Source organism: Pseudopodoces humilis, chromosome 2 (assembly GCF_049639895.1).
Source record: "Pseudopodoces humilis isolate 2021_Gansu_Grassland_sample_001 chromosome 2, ASM4963989v1, whole genome shotgun sequence".
NCBI classification, from domain to species: Eukaryota; Metazoa; Chordata; class Aves; order Passeriformes; family Paridae; genus Pseudopodoces; species Pseudopodoces humilis.
In genome coordinates, this window is record NC_142201.1 from 38,278,283 (window position 1) to 38,299,637 (window position 21,355).

Sequence of the window (21,355 nt, forward strand, 5' to 3'; positions counted from 1 at the left end):
CTCCACCCCCTACTCAGGACTTCCCTACTAGTAGTGGGGAAAAGACTCAAGAAAGAAGGTAGCATTGCCCCTTCAGATTTTTCTCGGTGGTCTTTCCTGAGCACTAGGCCACTGATAGTTTACAGAACTACTGCAGCTCTGTGAGAGAATGAGATCTGAGAGCCACGGATCTGGCTCCTTTACCTTCTGCAAGGAGTGGGATACAGCAGAGGACAGCCAGAGAACACAGTACCACCAGGTCCTGATTATTCTCAAAGTACCCTTCATAACAGAACTGTACATCAGCCTAATCCACAGTTCTGGAAAACAGGCTGTCCTTATTCCCGAGACATTATTAACAGTATCGAGTGTGCTTACAAAGAGATAAAATTTTGCCCCAATAATAATTTCAGTTTATCCTGTATTCTAGTAACTTTCAGAGTTAAGCTGCAGAACCAAGTAATGAACTGTGTCTCTAAACAATGCTTTAAGCAAACCAGTTAACCTAGTGTTGTATATATACAGAGTCAGCAGATGTGAATGAATGAAAGGTTTGCTTGACTTCAAGTATTTTAAAACAAATTGTTATCTGGAGCTAAAAAACACTGAATGATGCTAGCGCAGTATTTTAACTTTTGAAAGAATCCAATAAGCTTGTATGAATGCCACAGATAGAACACTCAATACTACAAGTATTAGAAAGCTTGGAAATGAATCAGGCACAATTAACGAACAATCCCTAGTTTTCATCAGGCCATTAAATACATGTCATTTTCAACTTACCACCACTTGCACCTCCCATAACAATTATTCTCAATTTATTTTCATCTGTTCCATAAAAAATGATTGCTTCTGCTTTACCTAATCCTCCACTTACATCAACTCTATTGTTCATTTCCTTCCCTTTCATCTTCTCCACATTAATTCCCCACATCGCTTTTGATCTAGCTTTTTGTTTCCTTTTTTCCCCTACAGATTCTTCCTGATGAAGAATTTACAGCCCTAATGTTCATCTGACATGTATGGTGATATTTTATTGATTCACTACACTGTCTATTAGTTCTGTATAATGAATAGCATTACACAAAACGAGTTGCCTTCGCCTATATCTTGGATTTAAAAAATCAATTTAACCAAACTTGAGAAATGCCCCATTTTTTCAGTAAATATTCATATATAATTATAATTGGAGCAGCATATGCAAGGAGCAGCCAGAGGAAATAAACATTTCCTCCTCACAGTCCAAAGAGTTACTCTTTGCCATAGTGGCAAGCCAAGTAAATAGAATAATTGCAATTTTCACTCCTGCTAAATAAGAAATAGAAAACCTCTCCAGGAACTGTTCTGCATGGTTGTAATAAATACCCACAGAAACAAGCTAACCTGCATTATTCATTCCCCTACAGAAAGGATGGTCTTTTTAGAACTGGAAAGACTTCAAGAAGTAGAACAGCTGATTTTAGCTGATATGAACCGTAAGTTATATTTTAAATAGATGCTATTAAATTTTTAAGGGGGAAAATGGCATTTAGTTCAGGCGACTCTTGAAACTTAATGCTGAACTAGTGTTTCATGTTCATAGATTATAACAATACCCAAGTATATAAACCACTCAAAAATTATTTTACTTAGCACACTGTAGCTATTTCAAGACCACAAAACCTAAACTAAATTTTGTGTTTACTCAGTTGTATCAAAATCAGCCACTAGGCAAAATCTCTGAGCAGTCCCAGAAGTAAAAGCCAGGCCAAGGCTCCCTATCTTCCAGCCTCACAGCCCCATGGCCATCCTACAACATGTTCCTCCTCAGGCATTCGGACTCTGGCCTCAAGAATCTGGTATTCCTCACTGCACCAGTAAAGCTTCAACAGAAGAAAAGCTTTAATCACTTCCCACTACACAAAACTGACAGATGGGTGAGTGGTTGCTGGCTCTTGTGCTGATCTCCACTCTAGTAATGTTTGTTAGTGTAAAGCAGGCTTGTGCAGGAACAGCCAAGCCACTGTTTGTCTAAAACAATAGGTGGGAGAGGGATTCCAGCACTTCAGCCCAGGTATGATACTGGAAACTCAGACAGACTGAGGTTAATCTTGGATTTTGATGAAGACCCCTCAGGAATGAAAGATCAACATACCATCTGCATACAACAGAGATGTATGAAGAACTTTTGTTGTTTGAACAACTGATTTCTTCTACAGAAGAACTACTCTGGTTCTTTGGTTTGCACAGTGAATCATTTGTCATGTTCATCATCACACTGTCAGCCAAGATAAAGGCAATACTGGACAAATTTAGAGAACTAAGCTACACAATCCCCCTTCTGCCCCAGCTACTGGCTAGGGACAGTAGGCTAGGTCAAACACTCCTTCTTTAAGGAAAACTGAAGAATACTTCTAGAAAGGAAAAACACAGGGTTTAGGTCTCCTTCCTTCTATTTTCCCTGCAAGGGTTATTTTCATGCAAACAGAGACTTTTCCCTTAGCCATACACATCACCACTCCCTGTAAAATGAACACTTCATGTCTGCACCATTGGCAATGGCACCATCTGTTAAGATAAAATTTGCCACAGCATGGTTGTTACTTAACCTCTGGTTCCGTGTTTTGCAGGCATCCTAACAAGAAAGCTTTGGTGAAGGACTGGGGAAATAGTAACTTTAATGGGTAAACCTGAACAATGCCTGTTTTCTTTCTAGTCAGTAGATGGTAGAGTGGACAACTTAATCAGTAAGCTCAGGGATACTTTGGAAACAATAACTTAACAGTAAAAATCCTTCAGCACAGACAACTGAGGTTGACAAGAAAAGCCTATGTTTTTTGCTCTTAAAATGATCCAGGAAACAAAACCTGCCTACTTATCTATACCAATTTTCAAAGCAATTGTACTCATGACTGCCAGCTATGAATCCTGACACACACAGACACCTCTGACAGTTCACAGGTGAAGCGTCTAGGAAAGGTCAAAATACCTAGAACAAACAACAAGACCAGCTGTCAAAGCTCTAAATGCATAATAAAATGCTAAAATTCTAACACTGAATTTTTATAACTACATAAAGATGACATAACAAGAAAAATCAGGTATGTTTTCTGTATTTATTTTCTCAGCATTCCCAAAAACTTTTGTTGCATTCCTGAATATCCATTCTAGGAAAACATATATCAGACAAGTTCATTCTGCAACAACAGATTCCATGAGCTGGAGCACCCATCATTTGGGTTTACTGCTAACTCCTGTTCCATACAATGAATGATCTCTATATTTTCTACAAAAAAAGCTTCAAAAACAAGATTTTTTAAAAGTTGTGGAAGATTTCTATGTCGCATTACAGCACCAGCTGACTACAAAATAATCAAAGCTTGTTAACATAGATATAAACTGTAATTACCTGGCTCTGCATTGATCTTCACTGTGGGGAGTTTCCTTGTTATAACCACAACAAAGGTGATGCCTAATGATAGTAATGGCAAGTAGGACTAAGAAAAATTAATATTCAGAACTAGCAAAAAGAATCCCTCAAAATACCTGGACCTTGGTGAACTTTCTGTCCAAGAAAATGCCAGTTATTGCATTAAGTTTTCAGGTCTTCTCTTTGTTAATAACTGCAACATCTGATTATTTTGTAGCTTTGCATATCTTTTTACAGAAACCTGCTATCTTCCTACCCATAGACTCGGGATTGTTCAGGTTGAATTAGCTTTTATGCCATTAGGAGTGAGGCCCTGGGCATTGATATTTTCAGATAGAAAGAATTTCACCCACCTCACAGTGAAAACTTTTCATACATTTTTCCTCAGCACAGCCAGATAATGTAAAACAAAGGAGGGATCTACCTTTTCAAATTCTCCAATTCTTTCAAGGTATCAAGCCATTACACTACTTGCTACTTCGAAGAAAAAAATCACAATACAGACACATTAGCATTACATTTCATATCAACTATGTGCCATTTTTTTCATCTTCACCCATTTTGCTTCCAGACAAAAGACAGCAGAACTGTCATAAAAGTGATAAAAATTAAATATACTTTCAGTAAAGGCACACATTCTGTATCTGTACTCTTGCTGAAGGCATTAATTCAGTTAATAAAGCTCAAAATTGCAAAATTCTCCTTACCATTATGTTATATAGAAAGGAACCTTACACCTTCAGAAGCAGAGAAATACTGAATAAAGCAGCTCAACTAGACAGAAAAGAGAGGGTGGAAGTACTTTGCTCACCTAGTTGACCTAGTCATGGATTAGGGGAATGTCAAGATGGAGTCAATATCAATAGGAACCATGGTTTAACTGTTTTACTTTATCCATTACTGTGACTTTGACATGTAAGGAGATGTGGCCTTCATGGAATTAATCCTTTCATGTGATTCCAAATAGGTGTAATTCCATGCTATTTATTGATGCCTTTTCTTTTTCCCCACAGTGATTCCTTCTTCGCAATAGCCCTAAAATTTAAATCTACATTTTATTCATTGTAGGACCAGTGCAGCCAAACATGCTTGAATTGACACTTGGAACAACAGGTGCCTAATGGGACATAAGGTGTGATAAGTTAGTTTTCCCTTAATTTTAGGCAATCATAAAAAAACAGTGGTAGTTTCAGGAGAAAATATTTTAAGGTCTTACAAGCTCTTGACAGAATTGCAACAATTAGAGGGATAGTAAAAGACAGTGCTCCTATTCAGACTATACCTTTACTCCCAGATTTCCTAAAAATACACTTCTTTTATTTTGGCAGTCAATGCTTCAAGAGTAATTTTGACAGTTACATGACCATTTGCAGTGGTGGAATCTGCCAGTCCTCCTGGCCCCTCAAAACTTTAAAATACTTTCTCTCTTGTTAAGCTTCCAAAGGCTTAATAATTGCCTAAATGAGGCCACAACACTGTTGCTGTCCCCTTAATTCAGTTTCTCAGTGCAAAATCCATTTGCCAGATTCTGGTGTAAATAGTTCATGGTCAGATTTCTCTCCATGAAAAAGTATCCCTTGCCTTTTCTTGAAATTATGACTGTGCCATTTACATAGGTACTGCTTGCTGCTGCTGTGTTGTTGATCATGTTAAGAGCCTACTTTTCCACAAAAAGAGTTTCTGAGGCTTGATAATGACAGTGTAGTATCCTTCAACCCAAACAAGATAAAGCTGCCTTTCTGAACCAGCTTAAACCATGTTCTCTTCATAGGACTGCCTGCCTCCCTAACATAAAAAGCTGGCGGCGACGAAAAGAAACTGCAATAAACTCACTACTAAGAAAGGTGGAAGAGAAAAAGGAGAAGTTTCAAAGTTACACTTACTCTGACAGAGCCTATTTCTTCCTTCTCACTGGACTCAGGCCAGATCAGAGTATGGGGTGTTGAGTGGGATGTGCTCTTTACACTCAGTGGGGTTTTTGCTTAAATACACACAGAGACTTGTGAATGCTGACACTGCATCTGGTGGACAGGCAGCGACCAGAAAAGCTCCTTCAGTCATAAGGATGCTTCTCATCCTTGGCACTGAGACAGCAGAGTACACCCACTACAAGGAATTTAAAATCTCATAATTGACTTTTCCATTGCCACCTAAGAATCCAAGCAGAACTGAAAAAAGATTCAGTGACAACACAAGAATTTTAGAGCTTTCCATGATCCCAATAAACCATTGTATTAGATCTGATACCTAAACTGCCAATAGCTCACCTCTGTAAAAACCCCCTTTCTTGTCATGCAACATAATGCAGAATGATCTAATAAAACCGTATTACCATTCAATTTACAGAATTAATTAAATTAATTTTACAATAAATTATTTTTTTACCATTAATAATTAATTTACAAAACCTCAATCTCAGAAAAATACAAATTGCTATGTCTTATCCCATCCTGAGACTTGCAAAAATCACTTTTTAAAAGTAAGATATACTGGAACCACAACTGTTTTAGCCGTGGACGCATGCAATCAAAATGGAGATTATCCCTATTATTTTAAATACAGATGCCTTACACTGGAACAAGGAGAAGCAGACTGTGCTTACAATAAGGTTTCCATAGAAGTTAAAGGACAGCATACAGCTCAGGGCAGGATTCCTACAAGCACTGAAGCTCAAGGTTATCTAAAAACCAAGAGATTGCTCAGACAAAATATATTTCCTTAAGGAAGGCCAAAAAGTGCAACCAGGGAAAAAAGAAAAAGAAGCATACTAAAAAATCAGTTCTCCCTGATTTGAGAGATTTAAGATACTATGATAAAGTATTTCAATAATGCTATGCTTTTTCAATAATGTACTAAAATATCAATAAATATGATGCATACAATTATAGAAGTATGCACTTAAACACATATACCAAAAACGTGAAAATAAAAGTGTGAATATACATGTAAATTCACAAAAGAAGCATCAATGTAAAATATAAGCACAATGAGAATGATCCCAGCATTCCTTTATTGAAAATCCTGTAACAGCTTTACCATTAACAAAAAATTAAATCACTTCACTTTTAAAAGCAGCCAGACAGGTCCATCCTGCCCTAATGACCACCACATAAGGACATTATACATTAAAGGAGTCCTTGTCTGCATAACCCATTTCATTCCTTACAATGCAACAGCAGAAGCCAAGAAGGTTCCTTGCATAGGTGAAGACCACCCATGAGTGTGCACCATAACACCACAGCAAAGCTGTATGCAGAGCTATCTTTGTGTGTGTTTGATCTAGCAGAAAATAATGAACAACACCCTATTTGTAAAAAACAGTTCTGCAAAAATCATATTAACAGGCCTTAAATCTGTATGTAGAACATCCTTAAACTGGGAATTGACATTTTATATTTCTTAATGCTCTCTTAAATTGTTTTTTTTCTCTAAAAAGGAATATACACCAGCTAAATAAATGTGTCTTTTTTTGTAAGCCAAAAAATATTTAAATCCTCCAGTGTGAAAGGATAATATTCTAATACATGGTATTGGCATTATAGAAGTCATTCAAAGTATAAAAGGCACTGTGGAAAAAAATACCAAGATACCTGTTGGGGAAGATGACAAATAGCATTAAAGGCTGGCAAACCCAGCTGGAGATAAAGGGTACCTTACAGGTGAAAGGCTCAGACATCTCTTTTCTTCCCAATGTTAATTAATCTTCTACGTGCTTTGCACAGATTGGGTTTTAATGCCACTACTTCACAATGAAAAAATCCTACACAGTTAAGATATACTCAGATTATCTGAAGTCACAAAGCTGTATCTAAATCATATTGTTCCAACTGTTACCTGTACTTTTTATTTAGTCTTCAGACATTTCTTGAGGACAAGACAAAATTTAAAAATTTGCACTGAGCTTTCTTCAAGTGCTGCCACCAATGACAGGACACACTGATGCAGGTTCAGGGATGAACTACTATGTTCCACTGAAAATACAACACAGGACAGTGTTGTTTTAACATGAAAAGGAAAAAAACCAAACCAAAACAATCCAACCAACAACAGTTTAATTGAAAAATACACTGAACTTTGCCATATGACTTAAAACAGTTCTTGCTTTAATATTTTTTAAATATAATTAAGCTTAAATGAGAAAGAAAGTACACTGTCAGATTTTGAAGAAATAATACATGTCAGCCCATGTTGTTTTTAATTCAGATCTGGAGAAGTTGAATGATACATCTTTAAAATTATAACTTTAAGTATTGAAATATGCTTGTAATTAGGAAGGCTTACAACAGAGATGAAATATAACCTCAAAGACCAAAAGAGAATTTATACTCTGAAGTCATTTCATCTACTAATCAGTCCAGCTATCTGTACACTTGTTAAAATGATAAACTAATGGAGACCATTAAAAAATTCCATCTGAAGAATATCCACAGAAAGAGCCAGGCAGATCTAGGAAAGCAGATTAATAGTCCCAACTGACTGAAAAATAACAGTTTTGTGCAATATTTAACATATTTCCCACTGCCATTTTCAACACAATTTCCCACCTATTCTGGAAAGCATTACTAATGTCGAATTTTCTGGGACACACCCATGCCTATTGAACCAGCTTCTGTCAGGAATGTGAATTGTTCAACAGGTTCAAAAGATCCCACTCTGTAATGCTTCTAAAAGCACTCATTCTTACAGCCATATGGCACTCCAGTTTTTTCAAGAGCATTTTTACAAAGCAAAACCACATCTTGTGAATTGGGATTTACTATATAAACTACAATAAAAGAAGCAATGAAAATTTGTACTCTGCACAGTCAGCCTGAGCAATTCTACATCACCAATGGTTCACTTTGGATTGCAGATCCACGGAAGAGGCCAATACAACTTGATCTCACCACGGACTTTGGCTGCATAGACTGATAGATTGGTTGTGACTGACAGTGACCATCCCTTGGCCCTTTCCCCTCTGCTTCTATTAACCCACCTATTTCTGCAAGTTTTTCTTTGCCAAGGAGAGGAAAAATCCAGTAGCTGTGTAAAGGAGAGGATCTATTTCTTTTTTATCTTGAAAGTTCCTGCTATCTTATTCCAGCTGGTTTTGCTCTTGGTCTGTTTAACTGTTAAACAAAGGAAGCTGAGGTTTCTAGTTTTCTGAGATTTGGCTATATTATCTGTCTACCTCTACCCTTCTCTTCATCTATTGCTCTTTATCTTTAGACAACAAAATCAGTCTTCATTCTTGCTTACTGCATATTAAATGTTCAAAGCCAGGATGGACAGGGCTTTGAGCAACCTGATCTAGTGGAAGATGTCCTCGCCCATGGCAGGGGTGAGTCTGTGTGTAATTAGATCTTTAAAGGTCCTTTCCAACCCAAACCATTCAGTGTTTTTATTACAATGACTTGCCACCTATGTAGCTTTCCTTTGACAGTTTAGTTGATAAAACTAATACAAAACAAGCTAAGTTATTCAAAATTATGTTTTTTTTATAAATTAACAGTATGCAAACCTTATCATCATCAAAATCAAGATGGCAGTTTGGCTTCATATAAAGGGTGTACAGTTATCTCCTTCCTCCTCTATCAGCTAGGAGAAAATATTAAATTAAAACAGGATAAACTATGCATGCAAACTAGTCTGTTGCCATCAAACAGCTGGGCTGCTCCAACAGGGACAAAGAGGTCACTGTGTGAAAATACACAGCGATTACAGCAATAAAGGAAACAGCTGATAGAGGTTAGGTGGTGGAAACGAGGGCATCCACAACAGAAAGACAAGGTTGGAATGAAGACAGGAGCATGGGAGAAGCAGAGGAAGAGCCTGCGAAAAGGCGTGGGGCTGGGACACAGCTACAGAATGAGGGGGAAGGGATGAGCCTTCATACCAAAGTTGTCCACTATGTAGCACGCTACATTTTCACTTTCTTTTACCTCAGATGGACTCTATTGACTCTATTTAGGCTGAACAGTCATTCAGGAGTGATTTCAGAGAGGAGAAATTTCAGAGAGAAATATACAGCTATTTCTGATGCAGAACAAGAGTACATTTTTGGCCTGATTACTAAATTTTATTGACTTTTCTATGCAAGGCTGAAACATCTCCTTTATGATTTAGAACAGAGGCTTGAAAATCTGCCTGGGAAGTGAAACAGTTGGAATGCACCTCTACCAATCTCCTACAACCTGCATACCTTTGGGCAAGTTCTATGCACTTCAAAAGGCAAATCCTATCTATATCTGTAGGTCACCACACTTTACAGACACAGTTCTAGAAGATTCTTCCTTGCATTTAACATATACTAGCCCAGGGAGGAACACAGGTTTCCACTGAAATTGTGGGTTTGGATTGTGGAATACCAGGTCAAGCATAAAACTAAAACTGGCTTTGGAGTTTCAGTGCTTATTCCTGCTAGGGCTGAGCAGGAAAGGAAGAAGCAGTGGCATAACCCATGCACAAAATTAACTGAACTGGAGAAAGCAGGCTGGGATAAAAATTAGACATGTCCAGGAGGGAGGTGCAGAAAAGACGGAGAGGAAAATTTGGAGCAAGAAGTAAGGAAGGAGGCAGGGGGGAACTCACTGAGCAAGAAGACTAAAAATGAAGGGAAGAAATGGAAGTGGTAACAGAAACACCTGAAACCAATCTCAGAGAAAGGAAGCAAGGGAAGTATGTGCTGATCAAGAAGAAGAAGCTAGAAGCACAGGATGAGGGTAAAGAGAGAACTCCCTAAAGAGTGAGAGTGTGATATTAGACACAGAACTACCAAACAGACTGCATGTTAGAAGAAATAGGATAAGCAAACCAACCCTGAGGCCCTGGAAAAGAAGGACCAATACATGGATAAAAGCCTGTAGGCCTATGGAGCAGGGCACAGCTACGTAGAAGGTGCTGTAGAAGAGAACCAAGGCTAATGCTAACTGATGTGGAAGTCCAAAGGGGAGACTCAGACTAGCCAGACAATGAGCATGAACCAGGCAAGACAACAGAGGAATGGAAACTAGGACTAATCAGAAGAATGAAACCAGGACACACTCAAAAGAGGCAGGACTTGAAAATTGACACATTAATAGCAGTGAGGAAAAAGATGTTAACAGGCAGAAGGTACAGCTTTTGAATGCATCATCACCTTTTAGGAATGGATTCTTCCCAGGAAGTAGCCAGATTTCACTTGTTGATGGAAAGCAGAGAATAACACTTTTGTCTTTTCCTTTGTGTGTGTGTGCAACTCTGCACTTTTACTTAACTGCCCTGTATCAATCTATGAGTTGTTTTCCATCTTATTCTCTCTGCCCTGTCCAGCTGAAGAGGGTGATAGAGCACCTTGATGAATTTCTGGTGTTCAGCCAAGGTCAATCCACCATACTGATGCAAACATGACCTGAAATATTTCTAGAGTTATGGAGCTAAAAGTATGTTTCGGTTTCATTTGATTTCAATTTATTTTATGTCCTTGAGATATGTAGATTTTCTCTGGAACATGAAATACTGGCAATAGATTATGACTACTTAAATCTGATTCCTTTTTCTATTCTTGATAAGCCACAGACAGAGATGCAATCCATTGTTAATAATTTAAAATAATTTCCCTCTTCCTGCATTCTGAACAGCCTTGTTTTCTTTCTTAACCCTTTCAGTAACACTACCTTTAGCCTGATCTCAAAAGGAAAAAGAGGTTGTTTTTTGGGGTTTTTTTGCATGGTTTATTTGCATGTCCCTCCTCTAAATTCCCAGCACACTCAACTACTGAACCCACTGACTAGTCAGTATTAACTAGACATGTTAAAATCTCTAAGTTTTATGAAAATGAAAAGCTGCACAGTAGACAAAATGAGAGCTTCCAGTTCTTGGACAGACAAGGGCAATTTGGCTGTCACCCAACAGCTGGACTGGCCAACCTGTGAGTGAATACACAGCAGACCCAGTCCTGCTTTCTGGCACGACAAATGGGGAATGTGTAGCCCCGCTGGACAGAAGACTGAAAAGAAGGAGGGTGACATGGTGAGAGGCAAACAGAGAAAATGACTGGGTGAGGCACAGGGCAGGAAGAGATATGACAGTGGTTCCCAGTGAGCACAAAACTGTGCTGGAGTTACTGATGTGCACAAGTAACAGGGACCAAAGAGACAGCCCTGCAGACCAGCCAGTTCCACTGATGTGAGACTGCTCACAGCCCACTCCATCTCTTATCCACGTGTATTAGGTGCCACCATCTGAGGCAGCAGGGCTGGTGTGCTCTTCCTTTCACAGGGAAGATAAGAGGCCAATAGCAATGTTTTGTGGCAAGACAAGCTCAGCTACACTTCTGGAAAGTAGAGCAGCAAAGCCAGCATCACCAGCCTGTTCCTGCAAACTTAGTCCAAATGACATCATGACCACAAAGCAGCCAGTGGGGGATAGACACGGGCAGAGTATCTTGTCATCCTGCCTTCCTTCCACTCATTTTCCTTAAAGATCAACCACAGCTGTATCCAAGCACCACACTCTGATTATTTAACACTGATCAGACACTTCCCACTACAGTTTTAATGATATTCTTTATTGTAGAAGTGTCACAACACAGCACAATGCACTGTTACATGGAGTTGCACCTGCCAACTCTTAACAAGTTATTCCAACTAGGAGCACTACAACAGCATTAATGTAGCACTGCCCAAACTAGGTGAGTCAGCACAGGCTCCTTTGTGCTGCACAAAACTGCACCATGAAAACATATCCAAAATGGGGAACAGAGCACAACAACTCTTGGGTGACATTATACAGCGTATAAATAACAAATAGGACTGCTATGTATCGATGGGCCTGATCATTTGTACTCCAATCTTAATTTTCATCTTCCCACAAACCAGGTTTCCGGGTCTTATTAGAATATCCTGCTTGCATTCAAATATTTGTTACAACAAGCTTACTAGCTAGCCATACAGCTGTCCCACTAGTCTTGTATAGCAAGATCTATTCCACAGATCTCTGACTGCCACCAATAGCCAACATGGATACCAAATGAACTCTCATGAACAAAGCTATGTTTTCTTAATAATAACAGTTGTATAAACATAAGGTCTTCTCAGTTAAAGGGAAACCAACATCAAAAAGCAGTAAAACACGGAACCCTAAACCCTTCTTTCTTTGAAGAAACACGTTTGAAGCGAGGTGTTTCTAGTTATGGGTGAATGAAATGAGAATTCAGCTGCAACAAACGGACATCCAGTCTGTATGAAAGACTAATTAGATCCATCTGAGAAGCTGTGTCTAAAACTGCTTCACATATTTCAAAGGAAAGCTCTTCTAGTCTACCTTTTGAGAAGACTACATCAAAACATTTAGTCACAGCTGACGCACATCTATCCACGACAGGAGCACTATTTTACATAAGCCATAAAAGCTACATTTAAGTAATTTTAATAGTCTGGTTTACTTAAAAATTAAAGGAGGGGGGGAGAAAGCAGCAAAGAAATTTAGAGCTAAAAAAGGAACTCAAAACAGCAATGACCTTATAGTTCCTCCTTATACCAAAACATCAAGAGATCCCAAAAAAGAGTCTTACACTGAATATTAAATGTGCTAAAATTTGCTCAGAGAACAGAATTAAAGATGAAGCAGCATCCAGGAGTTGCAGAGTTAACTATGGCTTTGTGGTAATAACCAGGCTCTTAACACTGTACTAGCATTCTTTTAAATGCAACTATTGCTTCTGCTGAACCAGCAGGAGGAGCTCATAACATTTTTTAATCTATTCATTCTACAAATTTGGGAAGAGGGGTTGGGATGTTGGAGGCATTTCTGGGCACAGGAAGGAGTTAGTTGGGTATTTTCTTTCCAGTTTTGTTGCATGAGAAATCAGTGGAAAGAAAAGCATCCAAGTAATGTTCATGTAAGCACTGCTTTTAGAAATTATAAAATCATTATATGAATATTGTGGTGCAGGATGTCAAGTGCACATGGCAAACGAATGAATTGAAGCAACACCCACGCCTCAATGTGTTTTCAGTCTTACACCAAAAGACCACGGAAGACTGAAGGATGACAGGAGACATTAAATGCTGTATGCCAGAAACATGACTTTCTGGAGAAGGAAAATGGTTACTGTTCTGTACTGTTACGGAGCTTTAATTTATATTTCAGTTTACTGTTCACTGGAATTCCTAGAACCATTGGATCATTACCCATGGCAGAACATTGTCTCTATTTTCATACCATAGGAATGCATGTTATGAAGCCACCTGTGTGGGTAAAACTCTTCATCTGGTAATTCAGACTTAATCATTGTAAAAACCTAATTCCTCCTCTCCCTACTAAAGAATATATTTTAAAGCAGTTAAGTCTGATTCTAACACAAGAAAAATATACATCCAAATTGAGCATGCCTGCTTTTATAATATTGCACATTTTAGCACTTCAGACCTCTCATTGCATTTTCTTTTTAGAAATGTCTTGTAGGCTACATACCAATGCCAGACCATGTTACTGTGAGTTTTGTAGCAGACTACAAATCTCCAAAAACTACTATAACCAAGCTATTACACTGCCCTGACACAGAAGGAAGAGCATATTTAAAGCCACACAGTGAATACATCACTCATTATTAATGCTCAATCTTGTATGTATTTTCTCCATATGCTTACAGAGTACTGTGTGAACAAACTAATATGAGACATACAAACTCACACCAACAATCTCTCTTTACAAAGCAAATACATACCATCACATACTTACTGCTAAACTGGCATGGTATTTTAAAAAAAATGTACAATCCAGACACTGCTTTTCCTCTAGCTTAGTACAAAATCACACCTAAGTACATACAAATATTATATGACTACATTCAATATTTACTTCTAGTTCATGTAAGGGACCCCAGCACTTAAACTTTCTGAGACATTCAATGAGACAGAGTGGAAATGCATACCAGAAACAGTGAGTTCACAACAAGATACTGAGGCCAAGGCCACTTTCATTAAAAAACCACAATGTCAGCAGTCACAGAAATGCAGCAATTAAAGCAGTTGCCACAGAGTCAAAATTCAGGGATCAATGCTCTCCTCAGACTGAAAGATTCAAGTGCAGAGTGCTTGCCTCCCAGGAGCACCTGTCTCCACCCCATCAGCATAGGATGGGGCAACCTCTACCCTTACAGTAAATGTGTCAGCACAGAAAAAGGACTGCAGGATCTGTAAAGCCACTGAGTCCATCAACAAGCAGGAGCACGACTGCTATAGCCAGTGCTTTACAAGGGTGGAAATTAGGGGGTTTGCTCTCACCACAGCACTAGATTATGCATACTGCACTGAAGTGACATTATACACAATACACAGGTCTTAAAAACAGAAAATGCTCCAGATTTGAACCCAAACCAAGAGATTGAAAGTAGGTATACAACCTTTACAACCATAGTTTCTGTACATATACAACCCATAGAACTCTGCAACAGAGTTTTGTTGGCACAACTGTACATGTACTGCAATGAAGAGTCTGTGTGCTATGCTGCAAGTAAAATGCAAACCATGTGGAAAAAGGCAGGAAAAGTTTTCTGCTAACAGCTGTAAGGGTTATCTAACGGATTTGCCCCACCCACGAGTGCCTTTACACATGCACTTCCTTTTCATTCAAACTAATACTGGACATGGGAACAACAACACATTTTCTGTCAAATATATAACATGTAACAATAGATACTTAGAACTAGTCTACGCAGAAAGTCTTCATCTACTGCTTCTAGGGATGTATGTTAATTTGTATTATAACTGGCTGCCCCTCTTACTGTTTTAATTCCTACAGGTATTTGCTTTTCATCCCTATTAATACAGCACTCATATTTCTTTCATATGCCAAATTAGTTATCACGCGTCTGAAGCATACCAGAAATGTAAAATACTAGTAATAAAAATTCTGGCATTTTACTGATTCTCTTAACAAAGTTATTAAATTTTATAGTGATAGGTGGGCAATATTATTCTTCTACACAGACTACTGGAAAGACAGAACTTAATATGCACCGAATTACTATTCCATTCAAATTTGTGTTTAAGGAATTAAATGTCAACTAAGCTTGCTTACAGCAACCTTCTGTATCATTGCTCTGATTTTCCATTATACTATTCCTTGTTCCACTTGATGCTTTGCATACTTCCATTTGATTTTTGGGTGGTATTTTTTCCTCCCCCCAAAAGACAATTTACAACACAATGAAAATACTTCCTGAAGTAGTTTCCAAATCAACTTACCCATCAGTCATGAAATTTTCATCAAATAAACACACCAAAGTTCTCCAAAATAAATGTTTATTATATTTGAAGTCAAAGCTTAACTAAATTAGATAAGCATTAGTTCACTAACTAAACTAAAGCATTCACATAAGTATACACCTACTCTATACTGATCATATAGGATGTATTCAAATAACGATGACAGTAATGCTTTAGATTTTATTTTTATACTAGCATTTTGTACTATATAATAGGTTTTCTCTTGGAAATGTTAAGAGGTCCACAGGCTGATTTTCCACCCACACAGGTATCTAATAAATTCTTTACTTCTCAAGAAAAAGATAGGGGGAAAACGGTGGGGTTTTTTCCTAAAAATTATTTAAAGCATTCATTTCCAACTGAACTGAGCAAGCTTCAAAATTTTTTTCTAGAGATTTCATATCTGTACTACATTTATCTGTTCTTAACTTTGGATTTAGGCAATGATCCAATGTTTTGTGAAAATGGTAGCCCATTCTAGTAACAACCTAAATTAAGGAATTTAGCTTTCTCTATTCCTTTTATTCAGCATTTGACCCATACAGGTCCCTCTGGAAATATATCAAATTTCCATTTGCCCAAGTAACTTCTGAACTATGACACCTTATGCTTAAAAAAAAATAAAAAATAAACAACTTCAATGATAAGAAGCTACTTTATAACTGAAAACATCTGGAAATTCTTTGACAACTAAACTGATGAGAAGATGAGGCTAAGCAGTCTGGGAAGGTATGCATTTACTACAGACATGAAGAACCCTAAAAGAAAGGACTGTTTTCAAACATGAAAAAGGAGAGTAACAACCACTTGCAGAGAAAACATGCAAATTATCAATAAAGAATTCTCAAGACAGAGTATTCCTACTCTGTAGCAAATCATCAGGAAATAGGTAATAGCAAAAAGGTTTTCAAGAATTAAGTTTATTGCACAGAATACAGTTACAAATTCCTCACTGAACTAAAATTAGGTTGGAAGGAGGGTTAGAACTAAATGACCTTTAAGGTCCCTTCCAACTCAAACCATCCTATGAATGCCACCATCACAAGGAACTAGAGCATCCTGGGCAGCTGAGATCTGGTTTCGAAGGGTCATATTCATATGCTACAGGGAAACCACACAGATAACCAGGTTTCCTCAGTATATGAAGGTTCCCATTTGATTTTGTCTCCCCCACCCTTCAGTACCCTGCAGTTGAGTTTTGTAAAGGAAGAAGAGACTCCAACCTTCAACAGTGAAACTCAACCAATGAAATTATAAAATAAACCCATTTGATAGCCAGATTAGCAATTTAAAGTGGCAAGATGGGAAAGACTCTTCTTTGTAACTGAAGTAAACTAAAAATTTCAGAGTCATGGTGGGATGCCTCTGGGCTGCTTGTTGCTGTTTTGCATTAGTCTCATGTAAAGGAAGGGATTCTTCCTTCAAATTCTATTTTAGCAGTAATCTTGATTGTAAGATCTTTAATTCAATTGACAAGAGAAAAAAATTTTAAGGATAAGAACACTAATCAAAGCTAAGAATCTGACCATCTGTCCTCTAAAAAACTGAGTGGCATATACGACAAGCAGTTAGTTTAAAGACTCATGTAGCAATTAATATATAGAACAAAGAAAAAAAAAAGAATAAATGACATTTACATCAATTTAGTTGGCAAGTTCTTTGTACACAAGCAAGCAGGTCCCACAAAAGCTGCTAATTTTAATTCTCAAGTCAGGTCACTGGAATATTTTAATTGCAAAAGTGTTTGCTATGTTGATAGGATACCACCAGAAACAACTGTCTGGTACTGAAAATTCTAGTACAATAATTTGATATAAACTTAAGTACTGGTATATATGTTGCTGTCTTCAGAATAAAAACCAACTTATTTATCTTTTAAAAGAAAATATATCAAACTAAGATTCACAGAAGTTTTTAACCTCTACTGGAACCATAAAAATTAATATTTTTGTTTGCCGTGCTTCAGGCAAAGAGCATTGCTCACACTTGACCACTTATCCTTTAAATCCTTCAGTTTTGGGAAGCAAGGCTGCTAAAGTGGCCTAAAACCAGCCCCCATCAAGGACTCTGTTACAAACAAAGTAGTTAAAAACAGATGGTTTCAAAACCCGAAATTCTGAAAAATAAAGAGCAGTGAAGAGCAGTTCACACTGCACAATTCATTAAGAATCTCATGATAAATGAAGAAAACCACAGATGACCCACAGCCCAAAATGCTGACGAGCGATCCGCTCGGAACAGCGGGAACCATGGAGAAGCCTGCTGCTCACACTCCCTGCGCCGAGCGCAAAGCACTGCACACTGCGAGCTGGGGAGCTTTCAGCTGGGGAGAGTAGCAGAGTTACAGGGAAAAAAAGAAAGGAGTCATTGCTGGAAGAGTCCCTGTGGTAAACAAAGTAAATCAGGATGCGAATGCCGCCGCTGCAAAGCACAGTTTGCAGCAGGAGTGAACTTCTGAAGGGGAATGTGAAGGTGGCCCTCACACTGGGCTATCTAACTGCACCACAGACTCAGCTGTCTTTGTCACAAGCCACAAGGGGACAACCCACAAAGGTAGGAGCCTGTGTCACACCAACATAGTAGCAAAAAGTAAATGTAGAAGTTCAAAAACGTGAAGCTTATATTTCTGACAGCAAAGTTAATAAAGCAAGCGCCAAATTTCCCCTTATATTCTTGACATTAAGTTGTACCTCCTGATCAGAAACAAGATTTCTCATTCAGAGTCTTGACTTCTCTTCTTTGAAGTTTTAACACAGTTGATTTTCCACTGTAAAGTTTTGAATAACAATTCAGATTTTTGGTGGTGCTGTACTTACTATATAGTCTTGCCTGCAGCACAATCACAGGAGAACACCATGAAAAAGAAAATTATTGATGAAGAATAACATGTCCTCTACTATTTATCCAGTAACAATAAAATTAAGTTTAACTCTAAACAACCCCACTATTAAAAAAAAGCTATCTGCTTTTTACATACCCTATCTCAGATGCAATTTTGAATACATATAGGAATGTGTTTTAAGTGAAACAGACATCTCCTGAAATCCACTTGATGCGATTTATTTCACTGGCTATTTTCCAGATAAAAATAAATAAGGAATTCTATCTCCCCCAAGTATAGAGGCATGGTTAGGGTAGAAATAAAATGCAAAAGCAGATGTCACAAATCCCTCTGGCCCAGGCTTTCATATACCTCATCAAACTGGTTTACACTAGCTGTAATTCTCATACTATTGCAAGACATCACAACTGTCAGTGGTTTCATTTGAAGTGAGAGACAGGTTTGGATTCGAGCAAACCTCTCAAAAATGTGTGCACGTATGGAGATGTGTGCTTGTGTAATTGGCTGTGCTAAACAGCCCCCTGGTTTGGACAAGTCTAACTACGGGAATTAGATTGATGAGCTCACAGCAGCCAGGCCCTATGCAACCCTCACAGCAACCAGAAGGCTCATCCTCACAGCAGCAGGCAGCTCTTGTGCTGCAGTGCTGCAACAAAAAGGTGGAAAGGCTGAGGGCAATGACTGCTCCTGGGAAGGGCTATCTCTGTCACACCAGCCACTGCCAGCCCAGCTCAAAACTGGGCTGAAATCTGACACATTTGATCAGTTGTTTGAGTGGGATGTATCCAAGTTCACAAGATGTCTGTTAGAAGTATTTTAAAAACTAGATTTTAAAAACTGCATGCAGACTTGGCCTTTGCTTCGGGAACAATTCAGCAAGTAGGGTGTGTCATTTCCATTCTAAGAAAATCCACCTTATTAAGGCCCTTTTGAAACCTTCTGCCTAAGAGTCAACAAATACTATACAAGTGAACTACCTATTTAAAAAAATTGAAATCTCATTTTGGTTGTCAAATCACCATAACAGACATAAAAAGTAGTTCTCCCTATAAATTTATCTTCTTCATACTTCAACCAGCTTGTGTCTTGGCTTTATTCTGCTGAATGGCTGAATTACCAAACACAGCATTACTGTTCTTTTACTGTCATGGTCTGTCCTTCTGCCATTCATGATGACAACATTAAGTGCTTAAGTAATTACCTTACAATATTTGTAAAAAACAATAGTTTATACACATTCATCTGAAGTGAGTAAGCACTTCTTGAAACACTGGCATTTTACCGTGACAACATCCAGTTCTACCACAGAGTGCTGCCTCTCATGCCATTCCAGTATGACTGCTTATTCAATTTGCTTGGATCCTTGATTTGTTTTTCTGAACACCAGCTTCAGGTAATGCAATTTTTGTCAACACTGCATTTATTTTCCTGCTCTCGTATATCTACAATAGAGTATAAGATGCTACTTCTAAACAAGACGCTAAACAGAGTAATTTAGAAACTATTGTAATAAATGGTTATATACAAAAATGTTCCACAGGCATAAGCCCTGAGAAAAATCTCAGTGCACTAACACTATTTAACTGTCAGAGGCTTGTTTGGTAATTCACAGCAATGCCTACTAAAGACAAACCACACATCTATCCTTAGCCAGCAAAAAGATGGAGAATTTTAGCAGGTGTCAAGGCTGATAATATATATATTGACTCAATGCACTGAACTTCTTAGAAAATGAGCAGAACTTACAGAAAATGATGAGCCATCCTTTGAAACTGCAACTGGGTATATTCCATCTCCTAGATGCACAGAGAGCTCCCAGCTACTCCTCTTTGATTTAGCAATAGGAATTCTAAAAAAGAAACAGACAGAAGAAAAAATTTTAACAGAGATTTCATGCTTCTCCCAAGTTAACCAGAAGCACTTGCCTCATGGGATGGTCATAAAGGATATAAAATATCATTAATCTATAGACACAGTTGGAGAGCATACTTGAAAAAAATATATACTAAATACATTTTTCTGTCAAACAGCATATAAGGAGAAAATACACTCTTACTTTCTTTCTAGATTTGCCTTGACATGCTGGGTATGCTGATAAAATTATAGGAGGCCCTTGAATGCAGCCAGCACTCGCTGCAGAAGTAGCTCAAACAGGATGAAAAGCAGATGAGAAAGTGGGTTGGCAAGAGAATAGCAACAGTGATAACTGGAGCAGTCTTTTCAAGGGCAAAATATAATCACTATTTCTTTAATCTCATTCTCAGTAAACCTTAATTAAAAGCCAATTACAGACAAAAGATTCAGCCAAACAAGTAATAGAAGAAATTTTATAACTAATACACATTTTTAAGTATCTCATCCACAGAGCCCTTCAAGCATACTGAAAAAATAATGATGTATCCATCACAGCCCACACGCAGGATTATACTGACTCCTTCAGTATTCTGTGGCTGCACCATTTAGCAAGTAATACAGGAAACCTGAATCTTTTCAGCTTAAAAAAGCACACACCTGGCAGCAAAGGAATGAGAACTGAGCCTCCATTCTTCAAAATTCAGAGTGAAACATGCAATTTTCAGCTATTTTATTTAAATGTATATTAATTTTCAACTTCCTCATTCTAACTTCTCAAGTCTCTTCCACTTCGCCATAGCAATGGTGTCCAAAAGTATACTACAACTTCTCTAATGAGTGGTCACCATATATTACCATAAGCATTCACCACATGGCCTAAAGGGAAGACAGGAAGGTCTGATTTAAACTCCATTAAAACAAAAACACATTTTGGTATAGCTTTTCTTCCACACTGACTCTTACACATTTAGATTTTTCTGTAAGAAATCTGTAAGGATAATAATTTTATCACCTTCACGTCTCCTCTAAGGATCATTTCTG

General features: G+C 37.9%; 1 protein-coding gene across 2 annotated transcripts in view; it reads right to left on the minus strand.

Moving 5' to 3' along the window:
* The window catches only part of PCCA (propionyl-CoA carboxylase subunit alpha), a 274,540-nt gene that overhangs the window by 85,585 nt on the left and 167,600 nt on the right, over positions 1-21,355 (minus strand). For both annotated transcript variants that reach the window (XM_088051153.1, XM_005516806.3), the window contains one exon: positions 20,207-20,309. In XM_088051153.1, the coding sequence (XP_087907279.1) occupies positions 20,207-20,309 (103 nt within the window). The remainder of the gene's footprint in view (positions 1-20,206; positions 20,310-21,355) is intronic.